The 24,283-nt window shown below is 42.2% G+C and overlaps 1 protein-coding gene across 1 annotated transcript in view; it reads right to left on the bottom strand.

Moving 5' to 3' along the window:
- Window positions 1-6,733: 6,733 nt before the first annotated feature.
- Mdh1b (malate dehydrogenase 1B) overlaps window positions 6,734-24,283 on the bottom strand; it is a 35,002-nt gene continuing 17,452 nt past the window's right edge. The window contains exons 7-11 of the mRNA XM_036173498.1: window positions 23,142-23,305; window positions 18,163-18,302; window positions 17,826-17,877; window positions 8,760-8,825; window positions 6,734-7,055 (exon numbers count right to left, since the gene is read on the bottom strand). Coding sequence (XP_036029391.1) covers window positions 7,003-7,055; window positions 8,760-8,825; window positions 17,826-17,877; window positions 18,163-18,302; window positions 23,142-23,305 — 475 coding nt within the window. The 3' untranslated portion in view covers window positions 6,734-7,002. The remainder of the gene's footprint in view (window positions 7,056-8,759; window positions 8,826-17,825; window positions 17,878-18,162; window positions 18,303-23,141; window positions 23,306-24,283) is intronic.

Genomic DNA, 24,283 nt, shown 5'->3' on the forward strand with positions numbered 1-24,283 from the left:
GTGGATCTCTTAGTCAAACCCAGATAGTGGTAGTTTTGCTAGCCCCTTGCTCTAGGAATCTCTGGTCACCATGCCCACCCAGTGTTTCTGAGAGTTTCTCGTGATGCAAACTCTGACAGCCCCCATGTTTGGATGGCAAGCACTTGTACCACTGAGCCGTATACCCAGCCCCTATTTTTATTTTTCTAGAGAAAGCTCCATATTGGTTTTCATAATGGCTGTCCTAATTTATATTCTTATCAACAGTTTAAAATGCTTTTTTTCCTCTATATCCCCACAGAGGCTTTTTCTCTCTTATTTTTGGTTAATGGACATCTCAACAGGAACAAGACCACAGAGGAAGACCAATGAGAAAGAAGGAAAGTATGACGTCCAGCTAACTGTGAGCGTCATGGGTCTGTTGCAGTCCTGCTGGGGTATTATGAGTTGTGAAGGTGTGGGTTTTATCACCAGGATTGAATGCAGTGTTGCATCCAAATCATTCATAACATCACTTAAAATTATTTTACACAGCTTATTAGTGTTTTAATTTTAAGTTAGAATACAAAGTGGTAAGCTTTATTAAGACATTTTCACACATATATATCACTGTTTTATTATTATTCTTATGCACAATCTTCCTCCATTGGCCCTTCCTGCTCACGTTGACCCACCTGTTAGTCTCCTCACTCCTGTAATAATTCTTTCCTCTGCTTTGTCAATGCATTAGCAGCTTCTCTTCCCTTCCCCTCTTTAGGACATCTTCCTCCCATCTCATTGTCCCTTTTCTACCTTCATAACCTACACACACATACTGAAATCTAGGTTCTACACATGAGGGAAAGCACGGGACATGTGTCTTCCTAATCCCAGCTTATTGCTCCACATAAAGAGCTGTTCCATCTACTTTCCTGCAAATGTCGTGATTTTATTTTTTTCTTTGGGGTTGAATCAACTCCATTACATATACAAACTGAATAGACTTTATCCATTCACAGACCCCTGGACCAATTCCTTACTTTGGTTATTGTGAATGGTACTGAGGTCAATGCAAGGCTCTTTCAGGTATGTTGATTCAGAGTCCTTTGGGCAAACACCCAGGAGTCATACAGCAGAGTCATACAGTAGCTCTACATTTAGTTGTCTGCCCCCCGCCCAGGGATTTCCACACTGATATCCGTAGTGGATGGAGTAATTTACATTTCTAGCAGCAGTGTGCAAGGTTCCTCACCAGCATCTGTTGTGTGTTAATGGTGGCTAATGATGTTGAACATTTATTTTAATGTTTGTGGGCCATTTATACTTCATATTTTAGGAAGTGTTCTTTTCATTAGCCCATTCATTGATAGGGCTGCTTAGCTTTATTGATATTTAGTTTTTTTTTTTTTTTTAGTTCTCTATATATTCTAGATATTAACTTTCTGTCAGATAGTGGAGACTTCCCCCTGCCTTGGGAGTTATTTCTTTACTAAATGATTGTTCCTTTGTTGTTTAGAACGTTTGGAATTCCATGCAGCACCATTTGTCAATTCTAGATTTTACCTTGAGCTGTCAGAAAGTCCCTGCCCATGCTTGTATCTGGTAGTGTTTCCATGTTTTCCTCTAGCAATTTCAGGGTTCATGTCTCACATTAAAGTTTTGACTCATTTTGAATGACCTTTTGTACAGGGTGTAAGACATAGGATGTAGTTTCACTACCCTACACATGGATATCAGTTTTCCTGACAGCATTTCTTGAAGAAGCTGCCTTTTCTCTGGTGCATGTTTTTCATATTTTTGCCCAAAATCAGGTAGCTGTGATTGTGTGCTTTTATTCCTGGGTCCTACACTCTTGTGTGTGTGTGTGTGTGTGTGTGTGTGTGTGTGTGTGTGTGTGTGTGCAGGCACATGACTTACAGCCACCAAAACTGCGGCGAAGTTTTGAGGGTAAAGGTCTAAATAGTATAGTGATAGGTACGGTGAGGATCTTCATGGCTGTACCACATCATGGCAGATGGCACTATGAAGGGCACATGCAGGAGGGAGGGCTTACCTGGTAAGATAGGAAGCCACATTAGATACAAATCTTGTTCTTTTTATAATTAGTTCTGAGCCCTACATAACTACCTTAATCTTGCCTGAGGGCAGTGATTTCAATGGACTTCACATCTGCTACCAGTTGAAGCTCTCACCAGTTCTTAACATGCCACCCAGGGAACAAAGGAAACTCTGAGGGACAGACCACGTCACATCCACAGTGTGGCAGTTTGAATGAGAATGACCCCTATAGTCTCAAATGTTTGGATACTTGTTCCACAGCTGGTGGAACTGTTTAGGAAGGACTGGAAGGAGTGGCCTTGTGGGAGGAGATGTGTCACTGGGGGGTACTTTGAATAGCTCACACTATTCCGCTGTCTCTCTGCCTCATGCTCATGGAATCAAGATGTATGCCTCGGATACTCTTCTAGTGCCATGCCTGCCTGCCTGTTGCCACGCTCTCCATTATTATCAACATAGACTCGCACTCTGAACTGATAAGTGCCAACGGAATGCTTTCTTCTGTAAGTGGCTTTGGTCATAGTGTCTTATCACAGCAATAGAGAGTAACTGGGCCACACAGCAAATACTGAGAACTCCTCATTAAGATTTTGCAAACACAGAGGGAATCTTGAGTGTGTATGAAAGTTGATTTGGTAGCATTGTTTGAGAGTGACTAATGTACACTGTTCTTGAGCAGGATACGTTAGAATTTATGGCCTCTTTCCCAGACATAGTCAGCATACTTACAGGAAGAGAGGATTCTGAGTGCATTCCTCAAAACCCTGGCTTGTGGCACCTTTGGTAAAGACCATGCCTCTCTGCACCAGCAAAGCAAGAGACTTGTGATTAGATATCTCTCTGGGCTCCTCATTTCTGCCCAGAAAAAAAGTTAATGAGAGGGGCAGAGCAGATGCTCACGTTGGGAGGTTACTAGTTTGCTGCCAGCAGTGCAGCTTGCAAGCTTGGGTGACCTTTCTGTGTCCTCTGCAGCCCCAGACAGCGTGCAGCTCTGGGCCAGGACCATCTCAGAGTTCAAGATGTTCGCTATGAGGCCGGAAAATGAGCAAGTTGGTGCTTATATATGTCCTTTCTTCACTTGGTCTTGTGGAGGCTCACCAGTCTCATCTCCATTAAACACAAAAGCCTTATTAAGCCAGAGGCCTGTTAAACCTAAAGAGACCCCCAAAAACACAGATTTGGGGGACCCCAGGAAAGGAAGATGCAAGGAACAGCAAGAAGCTGAGGTGCCATTGGGCAGTGAAGACTGGTTGGATGGTGATGGCATTAAGAAATCCTAAAATGAGTTACCAGATTAGGTAAGAATCTTATGGTCAGGATAGGAAATCCAGACAAGAGAGTCTGGGGTATGGGTGTGCATGAAATGAAGCCAAGAAATGGCTTGTTTAGTTGACTGCCCAGCCAGCCAAGACAGTGGTCATCAAAGTGCGGTCCCCACAGCAATAGCAGCACCTGGAAATATGTGAAAATGCAGATTCTCGGGCTCCACCCGAAGCCTTTGGTTGTCATAAATTCAGTGGTCTTTGTTGGTCTGTTTCCTGTTTGATTGAGACAAGGTCTCATGTAGCCAGGCTGGCCTTGAACTTGCTATGTAACTGAGCTTTGGCCCTGAATTCCTGATTCGCTTGCCTCCACCTCCCACGTGCTGGGATTACAGGTGTGTGCCACCATGCCTAGCTGGAAATCCGTTTTAATGGGTGGGTTCAGTTGGTGCTAATGTAAAACAAAAGAACAACAAAAAACCTGGTTCAGTATTGGTGTATCTGGTACAGTATTGGTGTATCTGGTATAGTATTGATGTATCTTGTTGATATTTGCTGTCTGGGATTGGGGAAATTATTAAGAATTGAGACAACTCAGGCTTTGAGCCTGGTTGAGTGGGAAATGTGATTTGTTTAAATTATTTAGATACATTTTAAAAATTCCTCTAAATCACACACTTGAAAGCTATTTCTCCGTCAAGTTATATAGACGTGTAGATAGCTTTATACAGAAGTTATCTATAAGTTATAGAAATCCCCAACCTACAGGAGTTTAAGCCACAGAGTCTATTATATCATCAAAGTTTACAACTGGTCTTGGGTTGAGCTCTTGGTGCTCACTGTGGCCAGGATTTCCCCTACATTTTGCATTGCTTATTATTATCACCTTATTAGTCTAGTAATGTCTCTCCTCGTGTCCACAAATCATTGCCAGTAATGTAGTCACTGAGTCTTGATAGGACAGCCTTTTAGGAAGGAATAAAGTACAGTCCTTACCCCCAAACTTCCAGAAGACTCGTCCTTACATAGCATTGTTCAAAACTGGGTCATAGGACTACCCCTAGACCAATCGCTGTCAAGCAGGACTAGATTATACACATCAATGTTCATAGCCTGGTGTTGGCTGATTGGTTATTTTAGCAAAAGCAGAATTTTGTTAGCTGAGAGGATGGAGGCAGACTCTGAAGAGGGTAACTAGCAGCGCCTTCTAAAGGTCAAGGACTTTGACCACTGGGCTCAGTAATTACTACATAATGCTTGCTCTTCCCATCAACGTGTTCTAGCTTTTCCATTGAATATATTGAACACCCCTCTCTTGTGCCCTTACCATTTCAGCTTTAACAACAGCGAGAAATTTATTTTTTAATAACCTTGCATTAATGCTCTTTCTGATAGCAAACACCAGATGTGAGATTTCCCAAGTCAGCCTATTATATATTAGACTACTATAAGAACTAAGCATCAGTTGAAAAACTGAATCTCCCTGAAGGGGGATGTGAAGTGCTACCTTTGAATAAGTAGCAAATACTAATACTCTCCTCTCAGTATAATCTATAGCTTATAATTGGGCAAATACAGTGATTAAAGTTAAATTGGTTTACTCACATATAGAAATCTATTCCAGGACATGTTATACTGGTCCAAAGACAGGACATAGTTCAGACTCATGCTAAGAATGTGGTTGACTGTGCCCTTAAGAGAAGAAATTTCTGCCTTTGCTTCTCTCTAGCTCCTTGGGCATTCACCAGTAGGAGAAGCAGCTAATTATGTGACTGGCCAGAGCTTACAATCCATGGGGGAGGCAATCAATAACTATCTGGGCCACTACACTGGAAGGTGGTGTGTGTCTATGGTTTATATTCACTGTTCCAGTGTCTCCACCTTGCGCTGTGTGCTCTTAGTAAAAGAGTTGACTTAAGGGGATGCAGGAAGTATTGTTTTGGCAGAAGATATGTTTTCTTGGCCCCAGATTCATTTCTTAGTATAATTCAGTTTCACCAGGGATGGGCTCTTCATGTTAAGTAACAACATGCATACACCCACATGTGCGACATTCATCTAATTATTGTTCTTTGTGGTCACCCTCTTTTGGCTGAGCATCCCATGCAGAGAGGTGGGGGAGATGGTACAATGGATCACAAGCCTCTGCTCTTGATGCAGAATCAGACCATTCATACAGTGCACCAGAAAAAGTGCTGACTTTGGAAGCAAGCAAGCTAGTCGTGTTTGGAACTTATCCATTTATTTATGCATTTATTATAGTGGTATGGAAGCAAGGCAGAAGCATCTGAAACACCTTGAATTTCCAGAAAGCAACTTTTACCTTAAAAGCTACTTTTTCAAAAAGCACAGAAGGTGATAGTGTTTCACCAGCCTCCTGGGCTTTCATGAGTTCCTAAGCAGCATTTGTACAAGGTCCGACGAATGTTGAAGATATATGAGAACATTGAGTTGAGTAGTATTGTTTTAAGAAAAGATCACCATTTTTACTTGTATGGTGTGATGCTGTGGAAACAAAATCTGCTTTTTCTTCAAAATTCCTTTTATTCAAACTGTATCATGTGTCAAGTAATAGAAGCTTAGTTAGTCAATATTAACCAACTATGCAATTTGTTGCAGAGATACTGCTGTGGATATCACTCTGTATAAATAAAGTGCTGATTGGCCAGTAGCCAGGCAGGAAGGGTAAGGTAGGTGGGACAAGGAAGAGGAGAAGGCTGGGAACAGGAAGGCTGGGAGGAGATTCTGCCAGCTGCCACCAGGACAAGGAAGATGTAAGGTACTGGTAAGCCATGAGCCACGTGGCAAAGTATAGATTAATAGAAATGGGTTAATTTAAGATAGAAGAAGTAGATAACAAGAAGCCTGCCACAGCCATACAGTTTGTAAGCAATATAAGTTGCTGTGTGTTTACTTGGTTGGTTGTGAGCATCTATGGGCCTGGCAGGTGAGAGATTTGTCCTGACTGTGGGCCAGGCAGGAAAATTCTAACTACAAATTTTGCAACAACTTGGAAATACCAAATACTTCTGAAGAAAAACAGCCCACATCTGGGGTTTTGGGAAGGTGGGTGACCTGACTAGCCCAGAAGATCTCATGGATTTTGTCATCTTTCCAGGTCACCACAATTGACTAGACCCAGATGCCAATGACTCATCTTTTTGTGTTGACCAAATTTGTTAGTATGTGGAGAGGGATGGAGGCATATCTATTTGTGGAGGGGGAGGGGAAGGCAGAAAGGGAGAGGACAAGACAGGAGAATACATGGATGAATCTGTTCTTTTTAGTTCTGGCCCAATCAGTTGAGGTTCAGTGTTGAGAATGTGAGCAAACATGGCCTTTGTGTCTTGTCTTAAGAATGGCAGGTGGAAGCCAGGCATAGTGGTGCACACCTTTAATCCCAGCTCTTGGGAAGCAGAGGCAGGTGGATCTCTGTGAGTTTGAGGCCAGCCTGGTCTACAGAGTGAGTTCCGGGATGGTCAGGTGGAAAGGAACAGGTGATGTCCAGGCAAAGATGCAATGATTGCCAGCACTATGTTAAGATATTTAAAACATCGATGAGAATCCACTTGTTTTGGGGGACATGCAATAATCAACAAAAATGGGATTAGATGCCGGCAGTACAGTGACGGCATTGAGACTTTGGGGCTGTTAATTGCAGTTTAATTGCTCCTCCCTAAATGCAGATACTAAGGGGTCTTTACTTCTTACAATTTCAATTCCTTCATATCTGATCTGGCTGGAGCCATTGGTGGTCCTCAAATTTTCCCTCAGATTCTGTAAAGGGAAGAAAACATGGGAATGTGTAAGTCTCTCTAAAATGCACCAGTAACTTCTGTTTCTGCCATCAAAAGGGTTCCTGCATGCAGTTTGGCTCAGTGGCTGAGAGGATGCATATGTGGGACAGATTCCGTGGTGACAGGAAGTCACCAGATCCTGATTAACCATTGCCACGTGGTAGTGTGAATTCTGGCTTCCTCCCTGACTTGGCTATTCCTGTGTGTGACTCTCTCTGCCTTTTCTCCTCGTTCTGAAGCATGTGTGTAGCTAGAGCCTCCTCACATTTTCATCTCTGGGCCTTGCCCTGCCTCAGGGTACCAATTCTGGTCCTCTGCAGCCAGCTCATTCCAAAGCCCATCATCATGTCGTGCATTGTCAGAGTACCAAGTACACTGGACTGTGTTTGCTGGATATATAAATACCACGCTCGAAGGATGAGTGAATGCCCTGCCTGGCCAGTCACAGAGAAATCCTTATCACCTTGTTTTCCTAAGAAATAGGGAGTTCTCGGGAGCGGACTCAGTTAAACGCTTTGGCAAAGGGAACTCACAGGGCGGAACACATCTCCTAGCTCCTCCATTCATCCTGTCATTCATCCTGGGGAAAGAACAGACTCCTCCCATCATAGCTTTTGTTAAATTGAAGAGATTCCTAAAAGAGTTGGCCAGGCTGAATCTTTGTACGGTGAGGCTGGGTGCAGTTGTTGGGGGGAGAATCATACTGCATGGAACCCTGATCATCTACTAACCAATTCCATTTGTAGAGAAAGAAGACTGTGTTAATGCTTTGTCTACTGTCTGCCATTTGTGATTTCTTGACTTTATAACTTTTCAGAGGTGGGCTGATAACTCAGACCTGAAAAATGCTCTGCAGCTACTAGAGAACCCAAAGAATTCGTATTTAAAACATGTGGACTGTTGTGGCCATTCTTTTCTCCTTCCTCCTCGGCCCTTCCCTGATGGCCTTGCTCCATTAGGAGCTGCAAGATGTGAGGTCACCTCTGCATGGAATCTCAGTTTAAGACTTCAGCTTTTCCTGGTTTCATGTGCAATAGAGCAAGCAGCTGTCCAGACAGATAACTGTGTTAAAACTCTCCGTAACCTCCCCTGAATGCTGGCCTCACAATGTAAGTCACTGGGCGACTGCTCAGTGATGGCCAGCTTCCTTATACACAAAGGGATGCAGGTAAGAGAATGGTAAAAATGGGAGCACACTAGATTATTATTTTATACATTTTCTGTGTATGCAGACACAGAAAACATACTTGCTTCTTTGTATCGGTATTCTCAAGTTTTCTCCACCTGCTCCACAGTTCCACCACTGAGAACAAAGTTCTTAGTGTCAGAGAGATTTTTCACTTGGGTCTCTCTGGCTTCCCTTCTCAGGACCTTCTGAAGAGGATTCCCTTTTGCCCTGTTGGCGATTTTAGGCTTTGTAAAGGAGAGTTAAGTGGAGAAAAGTAGAGAGGGTAATACATTCGGGGCCAGGACTGAGCTGAAGTGTCTTGGGAGTTTGAGGTCCGACACAAAAGCAGTGTCAGTATGGAAGCGGTTGTGGATGCTTTCATCCCCTTTCTCATACTGTTCATAAGGAAAACTGAGTTGTTACTGAAGCCTTCTTACCACCATCTCATGCTCTACAACTGGAGTGTGGGCCCTGACCGTGAGCATCACAGAAACATCCCCAGTTCTGCTGACTCACCATCCAACACAGCTTGATCTTTTTCTTCATCCTGGCCTATACTGGATTGTACGCTATCTTCTTGTTCTGAAACAAAAATTTAAACTAAAGTCAGGGGTCAAATATAATAAGCAGCCTGTGGGATATTCTGAGTTAGTGCCTTTCAAACTTCGTGCCAAGATTGACGGTAAAAATTGTGGTGTGTGTGTGTGTGTGTGTGTGTGTGTGTTTGTGATATCATAGCTCAGTGTGTTTGTGTACATACAGATTAACCAAAAATTACTTTCCACAGTACTCTCCTAATCTCCTTTTACTTACCATTCATTTCAATTTTTTTTTTTTTTCTTTTTTTTTTTGAGAAAGGATGTCATTGTGTAGCTCAAGCTGGTTTCTGATTCTGAGTAGAGTTAGCTAACTACTTAAGTACTAGGATCACAGCAGACCATACCTGGCTTCGTGTGTGTGTGTGTGTGTGTGTGTGTGTGTGTGTGTGTGTGTGTAATGTTAATTAGCATATATGATTAATACATGCTATTGATAAACACATTATGTTATTAATATGTTGCATATACTATTATTAATATGTATAAGGTTTACTTATCTATTGTTTTACTTTCCTCTCTCCCTCCCTTCCTTCTGTTCTCTTTTGTCCTGTCCTGGTCTATCCTGTGCTGTCCTGGTCTATCCTGTTTTATTTCCAAGTTAACTGGAAGAATATCTTTTCTTAATCCCTCTTTTACCAATTTTATAATATTTCCGTGGGAAAGTCCTGATGATTAAATCAATTTTCTTAACCATTAATTTTTTTTTTTTTTTTTTTTTTTTTTTTTTTGCTGCCCACAGAGTTAACAGACAGAATTTCTACAATTCAGCGAAAATTATATGGTATGATTGATTTTAATGCTCATTCAACAAGCCACCCCAGACAACCTGAAATTGGTGCCACTTTCTCTGCTTTGTCAGAGGACTCGGGGGGACTGGAGTTCTTTAGTCTGTGTAAGAATCTCTTGGCTAAGTGCCTCAAGTCTTAACTAGCAGCTGCAATTGGAACTGTTCTAGAGAACGTGCTCTCTGCAGTGCAGCTTCGGAACTGTTCTAGAGAACGTGCTCTCTGCAGTGCAGCTTCGGAACTGTTCTAGAGAACGTGCTCTCTGCAGTGCAGCTGCAATCGGAACTGTTCTAGAGAACGTGCTCTCTGCAGTGCAGCTGCAATCGGAACTGTTCTAGAGAACGTGCTCTCTGCAGTGCAGCTGCAATCGGAACTGTTCTAGAGAACGTGCTCTCTGCAGTACAGTCTCTCCTCTTCTCAGCCCAGAGAGCAGCCAGTCACCTTCTTCGTGACAGATTTGATCAGTTTGCTCGGGCCTCTCAAGGCCTCGGTGCACTCCAGTCTCTCATTAGTATTGCTTGATCTTGGTTGGGCTTCCTGGAGGAATAATGCCTCCACAGACTCAGTCTAGGCTTCCTAAGCTCTGCTGAGGCTGGGACTCAGCTCTCTGGATAGTGATGTGGGCTGTAAAAGACCTCCATGGGGCTACTGAAATAACCAGGTTAGTTCAGCCTCCAACTATTCCAGGCTTGTCCAACCATCCACCAGCCGAATTGATAACCTTATAGCCAAACATCACATGACTCCTATCTACTTTCCCAGGTTTGTTAGTCCATTTTGCATCCTCTGACCTAATCCAGATACCTTAGTCTTTGGAGAAACTATGTGCTTCTGGCCATGCCTTGGTTACCTGAAAGACCTCTTTGCCATGTTCTTTTCCCTCTGGTAGATGCTTTTTACAGTTTCTCTCTCATCTCCCCTTCAATTACACACTTTTGTTTTAAATCACATGAAGGAAGGATCAATCACCCTACAGCCAAACTCCCATGTCTTGTGTTCTGGAAGTCTTTCCTGATACTCTAGTTACCACAGGATAGATACCCCAAATTGTTTCCATTCTAGCCTGGGCCTCTTGTCACAGGCCTGCCTCTTCCTAGGACGCAAATGCTTGTGTTCTGCACCCATATCAACTCATAGGTTGATGTCTAAACCTGCTCATGATTACATTGGAAGGTTGGACTTTGGGAGGTGACTAGAGGGGGTAGAGCCCTCGTGAATTCAGAATTACAGTCTTCCAAAACAGGCCCACGGGAATTCCTTGGTGTTTGTCCCCCATGTGGAGACAGAGAAACAAATACTAAAACTTGCCCTGACCACACACTGAATTTGCCAGTGCCCGCATCTCAGCATGCCCTTGAACCATGAGAAGTAACTTCCAGCTGATATTTAGAATAATGGCCGGAATAAACAAAGACATTTCTCAGAACTGAATTTTTCCCCTTTGCTCTGCTATTTCCCATGCTAAACAGTAGCTACTTTTGAAGGCGGGTATCTGTTTGAAAGGTTTTTAAAGCACTCACCACCTGGCATTACTCCTCCCCCCTCTCCTTCATCTATTTGTGATGTAAAATACATATGACATGAAAACTACCTCATAAAAATGTGGAATCACAACACAACATTGCTAGCCATGCACACTGCTGTATGGCAAACCTCTGGAACTCTTATGCTCATAATCAACACAGTGCTGTTCCTGAACTAACACCAATCCATTTCTCTTCAGCCATCTTAGTTCCCAAGTAATTTTCAAGATATGTTAGGTTTTCTCCTTCATGTTATTGAATCTTTCTTTTCCCTCTGAGTGTTTAGCTTGCTAATCATGTTTCCTTTGTTTTGAACTACAAAACTCTGTTTTGTTAAGCTGTTTAACTAACTGTGAGTCTTATCATGTCATAGGCTCTTGGGTCATTTCCCTACATCATTTATGTGGTTACAATTTCTGTGTTTGCTAGTTTTATGTCAACTTGATGCAATCTTGAGTCATTTGGGAAGAGGGAACTTCAATTGAGAAAATGCATCCATAGAACTGGCCTGTAGGCAAGCCTGTAGGGCATTTTTTAATTGATGATTGATTTGGGAGGGCCCAGCTCACAGTGAATAGAGCCACTCTGGGCTAGTGGTGGTTCTGGGTGCTATAAAAAAGCAGACTGAGCAAGCCAGTTAGCAGCATTCCTCCATGGCCTCTGCATTAGTTCCAGGTTCCTGCTCTGAGTTCCTGCCCTGACTTCCTTTGATGATGGACTCTCAAGTATAAGTATAAGCTGAAATAAACTCATTCTTTCTCGAGTTGTTTCTGATCAGAGTTTTATCACAGCAATAGAAACCCTAACTATGACAACCTCCCTCTCACAGAAACCAGTAGATCCATGGAGCTCAAGGAATATCCTGTAGTTTGCTACAAAGATTTATTAATGCCTTTAACATATGATCTCATGTAGCTTGGCCTTTGGGCTAGGATCAGGTATAAAGTATGATTTTATGTTTTAGTATGGGATGAGGATTTTGAAGGTCTTAACTGTTTTATGGCTCACAGATGGTTAAGTTCCTTTCTTTGAAACTCAGTGCAAATTCTTAGATTGAAAGGAACTTTTTTTTCTCCACATGAGTCTACTTACCATTCATGGCCTTGTGCTCTTCCTGGTTGTCATATGTGGAGAAGTTAGAGACCCTTTTTAAAATTTAGCTTATAGTCTAATGGCCAGAAAATTAATATTAAAATAATTGAAGAGATATCATAAGCCTCCTACGTAAATCTTTTCATTGACAAGCTGTTAACAGAGATCTCCAAATTGAGAGATGCAATGCTCTTATTTTTGGAATATATGGGACAGTGGGTTTTATTTTTTGGAGTGGATACAAGGTCTAAAGTTAACAAAGTAAGAAGCAATCTAGACCCTTGTTAATAAAAATTCAGTATGTACCACTGAATTTGAATAGTCACATTCCTTCACAAGATTCTCTATAATCAAGTATAGTTGGGAAATTTAGGACCAGTTACCAGTCAATGAGTCAAATATAGGATGACAGTTTTGTAGCTCTTTCTAGAGAAAGAAAATTACAGCCCTAGTCTGCCAAACCCAGGCAGCCACCCAAAGGACCTGTAAATTTTAAGAATAAAAGAATTCATGTTAAAACCAGCTGCCCCTTGGACTTCTACAGCCTGAAGCCCCCACCTTCATTCTGCCTCTGGGCTGTGTTTGTTTTGGCTCGGTTCTAGGGACTTGATCATCAGCCAGGCTCTGAAATCCCCATCCTCATATTCTACCCATACTCCACTAAATCCTCTTTGGTCTGAACCAATGGCCTTCTGCCAGTTTTTTTTTTTTTCTAGTTCATTCTGAAAGAAAGCAACCATCTTGGATGGTTGGAATATTCACTGATCGGTTCTTAGGTACGTTTTATATCACCTCTGGTTGGACTTTGAAAACTTGATTTCTAGTTAGCTTTTCCTTCTTTGTGCAATATAGACCCACCAAATATAGCCTATCTTTATCATGGTTACTTGAAACTTCTTTGCCTTACCCTCTTCCTCCTCAAAAGCTAAGCAAAGCAACAAGATTGGGCTCATTTTCCATCCCATATTCAATGCTGATGGCCCAAATCACCCCGGCAACTAATTAAAGCCCTAGTTTTTTAAAAAAGGGAAGAAGATGAGAAGAAGAAGAACCTTTGGGGAGAAAATTTGTTCTTCCAAATAAAGTTAGTATGAAAAACCTCAGAATAATTTTAGAACACAGTATCGAGTTCCACCATTCTCAAAATGGGATGGAAGTACACACTAATATTTGGGGGCATGTTCCACGTCTGCATCCAGACAGCCAGGCATCTTTTTAGGGAATCCAATAACCACACACTCTGTTATGTTTGGGTCTCTGGCTTCCATTGAACTCCCCGTACCTTTTCTGTATAATTTTTCTCCGTTTTAATTAGTTATTGCCAATGTTGCCCTTCTTCCTTATGGTCTTTCACTCCAGGGTCTTCCCTCTCGTTCTGTTCTACACTCTCCTTGCCCACACAGGTACCTCCATCTGCAATCACCATCCCATCCTCCAGACTTAACACTAGACATGCTCCTGGTTTAGAACTGATCCTGTGTTCTGACAGGAAGACTCTCCTTCTCACTCTCCTTTAGCTTCACCCTCTTCATAATGGTGGTTAAACATTAACATCCACCCTTCCAGATAGCCATCCATTTCTATTTTTGGATATGTATGTCCATTTTTTTTTTGGGGGGGGGGATATGTAATGTTCACAAAACCAAGTCCAAAGGGAGGAGAGATCACAAGTGAAGAAGCATTCCTACTCTAATCACTGTGACCTGCTCCTTGAGGTCCCCATAACTACCAGTTTCTTCTAAGAAGTAATGGTTGTTGATCGCTCCTATCCTCCTATCCAGCCCAGATCTGTCTTATGCTTAGAGGCATGTGTCCATTGTTCAGTAGACATGTTCACTTCAGGATTTCTGAAGACCTGCTCCTTCATCTCTATTCTTTACCTTAACCATGCTCTGCCAGTCACTTTTATGACAGCACACATAGTGCATGACAAGGGCAGTGGAGGCAACCAGCTTGGGGACCCCAACTTACCCAAGCTGTTCTTAGGACTGAGATGAACATTTCCACATTTCTAGCCCATTTGGGGCTCACTGTTGGGGAATTCTATTCCAGGGAATGATAGTCCTAATTGATATGTCCTAAGGCCAAAGGCCCTGGGCACTATGTGTGCATCTGTGCACACGCATGTGCTTGCGCGCGCGCGCGCGCGCGTGCGTGTGTGTGTGTGTGCGTGCGTGTGTGTGTGTGTGTGCGTGCGTGTGTGTGTGTGTGTGTGTGTGTGTGTGTCCATACATGTGTATGCATGCAGGCCAGAGATTGATGTCAGCTGTCTTCCTTAACTGCTCTCTGCCTTATTATTTGAGGAATGGTCTCACTGAATCTAGAGTTCACTATTTGTCTAGCCTGTCTAGCAAGCACCAAAGATCCTCCCGTCTGCACCCACCCCGCATCCTCACACCTGTTGGCAAGTGCTTTGCTTTACCTACTGAGCCATTTCTCCAGCCCCTACACTTGGAACATTCTAGGTCCCCCACACACACACACTTGGCCTTTTCTTATCCTCTGTCTCAGACTGCCCAACTTCTGTAAACTGTAACTCTTTCAAATCCAGCTGTGCCTCTGTACTGCCATGGCCACTGCTCTGTTCAAATCCAGCTGTGCCTCTGTACCGCCATGGCCACTGCTCTGTTCAAATCCAGCTGTGCCTCTGTACCGCCATGGCCACTGCTTTGTTGGGCTCTTATTGACCCTCTTGCAGCAGAGCTGGTCTTCTTTCTTTGTGTTTTTCTTTTGAGTCATTCTCCTAGTTCAGACATTACAGATAGCAACCATGCCAAACTTAAAATTTACTTCCCTCTCTGTCCTGCCCCCAGTCACTGGTTTAAATGGTTTAAAATGGTTGCCAGTTCCCTGTCTCCAGACATTCTTATGTCAAGCCCTATTTTGTGTAGAAAATGTATCAGTTCTCAGAACATTTTTCCTTACTTTTTTGTATTTCACAGGATGTAAGACCTTCAACTCACTTTCAGCTACTCTCATATTACAGCTCCTCGTATCCCACTCACACGCACTAACACACTCGTGGGCTTATATCCCCTTCTCTGAATGCTGATGTTCTTGTTTGCCATTTTCCCTTGTCAATAAATCTACGTCTTTGCCCAACCAGAAAGAACCTGAGTCCTCCAGGACTCTCCAGAGTCAGTCAGTCCATCATCAGGTCCTGAAAATTGTATCTCCTCGGGGCTTTCAAGTTTCCATTATTTTGAGTTTTGGCTGAAATCACCCTTTCTTCATGTTAATGTGCTACTCTCTTCATACCTCTGTTTTCTGTGAATGGTCTTGCTTTCTGAACTGTTTGCACAACTGACCAGGCTTCATTGCTCCTGCTGTGTGCCTGGCTCTTCTGCCCCATCCCATTGCCCTCTGCCACCTGTTCCCGGAAGTCTTCCATTAGCTGTTCTTCATGGCTCTTCTTCCTCCTCAGGCTATTCTCCTTAGGCTTGATCACCCAAGCTCTCCTGTAGCTCTTCCAAACAAACCCATCTAGGGTTTCCTGGCCCGGGTTCCTCTTTTATTCCTAGGCATAAGCCCTCCCAGAACCCCTTGCTTCTCCTTCCGGAGGTGTAGACAAAGATGTAGTTTGTGTAAGGCATGGCCACCACCTACTTTTTCTACCCTGTACTTCCAGTCTCTGCTGTCAGCTCATTGTTGGCCCTCCACAAATATTAGCGGAAGGAGAGAATCTTAGGTTTGAAAAGACATTCGTTTAACGCTCTTTGCGTAAATAAATGTATATAAGCTGTGAATTTATTGTTGTTTTTGTTTATTTGTTTTGTTTTGCTTTTCAAGGCAGGGTCTCTCTTCAGAGCCCTGGCTGTCCTGGAACTTACTATGTAGACCAGGCTGGCCCCAAACTCACAGAGCTCTGCCTGCCTCTGTCTCCTGAGTGCTAGGCGTGTGCTACCTTAAGAAGTATTTAAAAAAAAAAAAAATGGCAAAGAGAAGAAAAAAGGAGAGGTGGTAGCACTTCCTGTTTATGATTAGAGAAAATGTCAATGAGAAAAATGTGTTTATTGATAGTTACCAGCTTTTAAATAAAGTTATTTGAAAGTAAGTACGGTCTAATAGGTTAGACCATGCTTCCCAAAACATACATTGCAGTTCTAACTGCTGGTACCTGTACTTGTAGCCGTGCTTGGAAACAGAGACTTAGCAAGATAATCTATTTAAAATGGGGTTTTACGGGGTCTGAAGAGAGCTCAGCAGTTAAGAGCACTTGCTGCTCTTGCAGAGGACCAGAGTTTGGTTCCCAGCACCCACATGGAAGTTTACGACTGCCAGTTCCAGGGGACCCAACACGGTCTTGTGGTCTCTGCCTGGTCATGCACACATGTGGTACACATAAATTCATGAATGTACACACACACAGACATAATAAAAAGATACAAATGCAAATTTAAATGGAGTCATATTGGATTAAGGCAGGACCTAAAGGCAATGACTAATGTCTTTGTGACTAGAGGGAGATTTGGAAGCACAAACATCCATGGGACAGACAGACGTGTGCAGGATGGCAAAGAATGGAGTGATGTGGCTACAAGCCAACACTGCCAAGCACTTCTGCTTGAAGTTAGGCCAGGTAAAGAAGGGTTCTTCTCCAGAGCTTGCAGAGAACACGGCTCTCCTGACACCTTAGTCTTAAACCACCTGGTGTATGCTAATTTGTTATATTCATTCTAGAAAACTAGAAAATGTAGAATATACAAAATTTATGAGGCCACAGTATTCTAAAAATGTGATTTCCTTAGCATTTTAACACTTTATTTCTAAAAATATGCTGAACTTAGCAGCTTACTTTGCTAACAATTTAGTTTAAAAACAAAATACAGATTCTAGTTATCTATATTAGTAATAGTAATTCAGTTACAACAAGTAGTTCCTACCTGTGTGTGTGTGTGTGTGTGTGTGTGTGTGCACATGTGTGTGTGAGCACTTCATGTGCATACGGGTGTGAATGCAGGTGCATGGGCCTGGCCATGTATGCACAGAGGCAGAAGGATGAACCATGGCTCTTCTTGTCACTCTCCACTCTGTTTTTAAGACAGGCTCTCTCACTGAAATGGAGCCTGGCTAGCTCCTAACAAGCCTTAGAGACCTTGCCATCTCTTCCCTGCCCAAAGCATTGGGGTTACAGGAACATGTGTGTGGCCACACTTACTTTTCTGCGTCAGTGCTAACAATTCAAACTTCATGTTTGCACAAGCAAGTGCTCTTACCCACAGGCCACCTCTCCAGTCCTGTAGTACCTTTTTTTTTTAAATTAAAAAAAGATTTATTTTTATTTTATGTGTATGAGCACTTTGTCTGTGCGTATATCTGTATACCACATGCATGTCTGGTGAAAAAGGAGGCCAGAAAAGGGCACTGGACACACTGAAACTGGAGTTGTGGATGTGTGTGTCACCAAGTGGGAGCTGAGAATCCAACGTAGGTCCTCTGTAAGAGCAGCCAGTGCTCTTAACCACCTAGCCTTCCCTACATCCCTACATCCCTGCATCCCTACATCCCTGCATCCCTACATCCCTACATCCTTATAGTACCATTTTGACATTAGCTCAATAAACAACACACTTATGAGATTACCTTCTTGAACTGGCTGAAAAGAAAGCACGTCTCCAAGTGCAACAAGCTTCTCCTGTTGAAAAATTTATAGTCAGAGAATTAAATGGCAACAACCACTGAATCCTTTTTAACATAAAAAGTCTTTGATTCTTGATTGGAAACAAATATTTTCAACATAGTGAAAATTATAAAACCAGATGCATATCATGCTTTTTGCTATATTCTCCAAACCTTTGTTGCTTTATAGTTTTCAGGAATATGATGTAAATCGAGCCCAGAAAATCATGCACACCTTGGCCTCCAGAGCCATCTGAGGATCATTATCAAGGCCAGCTCCTTTGCAGTCCCCTGCCATTACCTGAATCAGATCGTCTACGAGCCTGTTTATTATCTGTGGAGTCAACGAAATGTCCTCAAGGTCTGTAAGAACCACCCAGGTTCCGTTCTCAAATCTCACAGGCATAGAAAAGACGACCCCTTCGGGAATACCAAATTGGCCTGTAGGGAACACACACAAGGAAGAATGTGAGTAAATGTAGAAGAATTTGGAAAAAGGGCTGAAAACGATACACACACAGTACATGATTTTAAGGTGTGTGTGTGTGTGTGTGTGTGTGTGTGTGTGTGTGTGTGTGTGTGTGTATGCGTGTGCATGTGCCATGTGCATGTTTGGGGGTCCTCTCCTTCTTCTGTATGAATCCCAGAAAGCAAACTGAACTCAGGTCAAGCGAGTATCTGTTGAGGGTTTGCAATGCCCGTTTCTCCACAAAGGTAACATACCAACCAACTTGAAGCCCAGCGTGGCAATGCTCAGGCATTGCTACTTCAACTGTTCACTACTGACTGTCACTTAAGATACTTCTCCCAAGGGGATATGGAGGTGACACAGAGGAAACCCTACCCTCCGTACGGATATTCTAATGAAGAGGATGTATGCATCAACAAAGACCCATTAGAATATTCCTTCTGAGAGAGGAACAACATGCTGTGTTAGCATGGGGAGAGACAAATGTTAGTTCTCACACTGGAGATTTTTGAAGATGTCTCTGAGCTACACTGAAATTGGGACAAGGAGGAGATGGTGGCATTATAGATAACACAAGGGATGCTAGGGATGGAGCTGATTGGGAAGGAAGCCAGCAGGTTCAGGTTGCTGTTTGTTGGGTTGACATCATGGTGTCCATGTGGTCATGTTTCCAACCCACTGAGGCTAGAACTCAGCAGAGAAGCCAAGGCCTGGAGATCAGGGAGTGAACAAGATTGACAAAAACAGAAAAGAAGAAATGCTTAAGGTTGAACCTACAGAGGACACAGCAGCAGCCACTGTCTTTGCTAGTTTGTGAGGGTGATGGAAGACTTACACATTTGTTAGCTTACAAAATGCCTCTGCAGTTTTGGTGATGGGTGGCAGCCTAGTGTGGAATATTTTTGTACACTGTGAAGATGTGTCACTCTGATTGGTTTAATAAAAAGCTGAAACTATTTCCAGGCACAGAGGATGCTGGAAGGGGAAGGGCAGAGATGCCAGGGATACAGTGCAAGCAGAGTGGGCACTATGTGGATAAGGTAATAGAGCCACGAGGCGGAAAGGAAATTAATAGAAACAGGTTAATTTACATTATAAGAGCTAGTTAGATGTAAGTCTTAACTATCAGCTGAGCTTTCATAATTAATAATAAGTCTCTGTGTCATTATTGGGGAGCTGATGGTCTGACAAAAAATTCCAAGTACAAGTGGCATCCAATGTAGGGGACTCATATATCCAAACACAGGGCCCAAGAAAGCAAAATAAAGTTCTGGATGAAGAGCCAGATGTAGCTTCCCAGTCCTACAGTCTCTCAGGTGGGCTGGTGCTTGGCATCATACAGAGGTGCAGCTACTGGCTGCTGCCTGCAGGTTGAGCCAGCCTCCACCTCACACCAGTTAAATACACTAAACCAAGCCCTGCCGGCAGCTGGCATAGTTTAAGATTGGTCTCATGAGATCAGAGAATGTTGCAGATGCTCAGTAAAGACAGATCCAGATGGAAGAAACTTCTAAACAGGTTAAAGTGTATCTAAAATTGTGTGTAGGCTTAAAAAAGAAAAGAAAGTGAGTATAGACAGTCATAAAAAGTAAATCATTTATAAATAATAATAAAAGAATAAGTCATGTAGAGATGGGAAATATACAGGGAGTCTGGATCCTGTATGGTGTTGTATTGACTTTAATTTTTTTTTTTATTGCTGATGAGCAAATAATAGCTATTGAGAGACACTGGATTATAAAAAAAAAACAAACTAAGTTAAATCAACCTATACATTAAAAAAATGCCTTAGCTTCAAAATGTAAGTTAAAAAAACATGTTACTTTGGGGATGAGGTTATGCTTTTATTTCCACAGAAAATGAGAAGCTGTGGACTCATTCAAATCTAATAGAGATCAGATTTTATGGGTGTGTGTGGGGGTATTCTCTGAAAATCCTGGCTACAGACATAAAGAAATAAACCTAGAAAAACTACAAGACAGGTAACATATATTCTCTTGCTCAAACACAAAACAAAAGATCATCTTGGCTGGCTTGTGTATGGTGCACAGTCCATACTTGTGTTAATGCAGATATGTATGCTACCTTTGAAAGTTTATGTGTTTTCAGAGCAAGGGGACATGAAACCAGTGAAAATGTGTTGCCCAGGAAATTCAGCCTCTCAGAGTGCCTCTGTTGAAGTTTCCTAAGAGTTCTACATCCAGAACTGTTTCAAGGCTGCCGGCTGAGTGGTCCAGCCTCACAGACTATTCTAGCCAGGACTTAACCATTATCATAATTTTCTCAGGGTCCCCTAAAGATGTCAGCACCCTGAGACAACAGGAAGTAGTGTAGAGAACACAACACCCACATTCCCAAGAGGTGGGGTGGGTGGTTTTTAGTCATTTGGTTGGTTATGGATGTTTGTTGTTGTTTAGGGGAGGTTAGTTACAAGTTTTTATTGGTCATGGTCAGGGAGAAAGCTAAACAAAGATTAGATTCAAGAATCTATTTCTGAAGGAAAAAGGGGGGGGGGATATAATACAGATATGATAACATTAAAGGGTGGATTGTTGACTATATTTTGAACAACCACTAGTCTTAAGTATTTTACATTGATATGGATTTTTGTATACTGATAAAAATGTAAGATTATTATTATTTTTTTTGTGGAGCTGAGGATCAAACCCAGGGCCTTGCACTTGCTAGGCAAGCACTCTACCACTGAGCTATATCCCCAACCCTTAAGATTATTTTTGTTATACTGTATATTGCTTCTATTCTTGCTTAAGATATTGCACCTATGCAGTTCATTTAAAAATGTAATATAAAATTTTAGTCCTTGGAAGCTATTTAGGACAATAAAGAAATATAGATTAATAGTCCACTATAACCATCAAACTTGTAGTCATGTTCTGTCTATTTTCAAGGTCAGAGATGTATTTTAAATAGACAGGTGGTCTTCAAGCACTTCAGAGACCTTTAGAAAATAACATTTTAACATTTTAATAACGTAGGGCTTTTCATGACAGTGAGACATGTCTGCTCCTGGAAGCACCAATCTACTTCATAAAAGGATGATGGGAATCAAAGAACCTCCATATGGAGTTTGCTTTCTTTATGGCAAAACTAGCTATTTGGGTAAGAAACTGCCTTTGCCTTGGCTGCTGACAGTATGCTGTCTAAACTGGACACAAAAGAAAGTGACTGCCAAACTTTGTCAACAAAGTAGGACAGTCCTTCAAAAATCCCTGCTTTACAGAAAGTCTGTCAGGCATTATAGGCCTGTAGGCCAGACATGGATGCCCCGATGTTACAAAGGAACCTTGGGTGACTGTCTAGGCTGCCGGTTGTTTTGTCTTATAGTTTTGGAAGTTGCTTGCTCTGTACTTCCTGTTTAACCATGTAATATCTTCTCCTTTGTGAGTCTCTGATGGGGATTGAAGACTAGATGGTTATAGTTTTACAGTTTTCCTTGTTACCAAATTCAGAAAAGAAATTTACATAAGAGTTTATAAGGTTGAGAAATGTAAAACCTCAAGGTTTTATTTTTAAATAAGTAAATAAGATTTATTTATTTATTATATATACAGTTTTCTGCCTGCATGTGCCCTTGAAGGCCAGAAGAGGTCACCAGATTTCAATACAGGTGGTTGTGAGCCACCATGTGGTTTCTGGGAAATGAACTCAGGACCTCTGGAAGAGCAGTCAGTGCTCTTAACCTCTGAGCCATCTCTCCAGCCCCCCCCTTTTTTTTTATCTAAAAAGATGTTTAAAGATCTAAAATGATATTTTTAGGATGGTAATACAAGTTATAACAAAAAATGGCTTAGGTATAAAACTTTGGACTAAGAGAGAATAGATAATGAGATATTTTCTCTAAATTTATGAAATGCAAATGGACTGGGCATTGTAAATGTAATTCTTTCCTGATAATTGTTCTTATTGTATATAGCTTTACTGTGTTAGAATTAAAAACTTTCTTTTTTATTCAGACAAAAGGGGGGAAATGTTGTCGAATAATCTCTTTGTATACTGTGAAGATGTTTCACTCTGATTGGTTTAATAAAAAGCTGAATGGTCAATAGCTAGGCAGGATTACCAGGCACAGAAGATGTTGGGAAGAGAAAGGGCAGATACACCAGGGACAGAGTGCAAGCAGAATGGACACTATGGAGATGAGGTGGTAAAGCCATGTGGCAGAAAGTAAACTAATGGAAATGGGTTAAGTTATAAGAGCTAGTTAGAAACAAGCCCAAACTATCGTCTGAGCTTTCACAATTAATAATAATAAAATTAATAATTAATAATAAGCCTCTGTGTTATTACTGGGGAGCTAAAGTCTGACTACAGCAGCCTTTCCACATTTCCAGTGCTACCCGATCTCCTGAAGAATGGGTCTCCTTGCATGCTTGTATACTGGCTCTGAGTCTTTGCTATTGGTGTTCAGTGCCCTCCCACACTGGCCTTCCAGGTCAGCGTCAAAGACTTCGAGACTTTCTGCAGTGCCTTCTCTTCATAAAGCTTGACCTGACTACCTGCTCCCTGCCTAGAATAGGTTTGGTTTTCTCTTTCTCAGCTGGATACAGAGAGAAAAATGTCATGAGACTACTTCTTGAGTCCTGGTTCTCCTTGACTCCATCACTTACTTTCTGAAGGCAGAAGCCAGGTATAATCCTTGTCTGCCTCTCTAGTACATTCACAATAAATATTGTTGAATTTTTGAATGAACAGTTGAATGAATGAATGCATGCATTATGGCGCTACTAAAGTCTGCACAACTTAAATACCATGCTATGATCTAAACAGGGCATTAAGACAGGAATTATTACCTTCACTCATTATCCCCAAGGAAACAATCTCTCCAGGTGGTGAGCCTTGATACCAGTACTTCAGTGTGGTGGCTATGCTGTGTGCACCCAAAATGCCTCCAAATTCCTTTCCAGTGTTGCTCAAGTCTTGAAGCATCATCACAAAGTCTTTTCTTATCCATTCTCTTTGAGAAAAGAAATAAAGCAATTTCACAGCAGAGAGAGGGATGGAAAGGGTGAACTCGGCCCAGGGAGCTATATGCACCATCTAGACAGTAATATGACCCACATGTCCTTTCTTCAGGTGTCCTTGTTACCTAAGAAAACAATGCAATTGGGCAGAAAGGAACCACCAAATTTCAGTCTGAAGTGTAGCAATAAAATATGGAACACTGGAAAGAGGTCAAAGGTTATAGAAACAATTTCTTTCATTGCAAGTAATCAATCATATGTAGATGCTTTCTTGGGACCAGTCATATCCTTCATTTAAAATCAAGTATATCCATTAAACAGTGAATTATCACATTGAGATTTGGGGTAATATGTTTTATGGTCCGGAAGTAAAACCTCAGGAATGAGCCCAGCTGGATGAGAGCAAGGTTTACCCTATCAGTGAGTCAGTGAATGCCCCAGATCCCTGTAATCTTGACCCCAGTCAAGTAGCACATGCAGAGGAGCTGGGTACTGGGAGAGGGAGCCCAACGCACACACTGTTCCTAGGCATGGATAACAATGCCCTGGTCTGTGTGGGGAACATGGGGAAGGAAATAAAGGACAAAGGAAAAAATACTGTTGGGGAACTGGGGCTGCTATCAGAAAAGTGCTTCAGAGGGGCTCAGGCTGCTCTCCTTTCTCATCATGATGCCAGTGTTTCCTGTAGATGAATTTCTAAATGGTCTTATTAAATAAAAATAAACATGGAGCCAAATATAGCGGTGAAAGCCTGGGAGAGATCAGGGAAATAGGGAAAGCCACCAGCCAACCTTACTTCACCATCTCTGCAGCTTCTAAATGCCAGTTACTTCCTGACTAGCCATTTCTATATGCCTTGCTGTTCTGCCATCTGATCTGCTCTCTCTGCCCAGCTACATCACTTCTCCTTCCTGCCCAACTCTGTCACTTCCTGTCTGTCTGTACAGACCTCCAGACCTCCCTGGTTAACT

Source organism: Onychomys torridus, chromosome 23 (genome assembly GCF_903995425.1).
Source record: "Onychomys torridus chromosome 23, mOncTor1.1, whole genome shotgun sequence".
In the NCBI taxonomy this organism is placed as follows: Eukaryota; Metazoa; Chordata; class Mammalia; order Rodentia; family Cricetidae; genus Onychomys; species Onychomys torridus.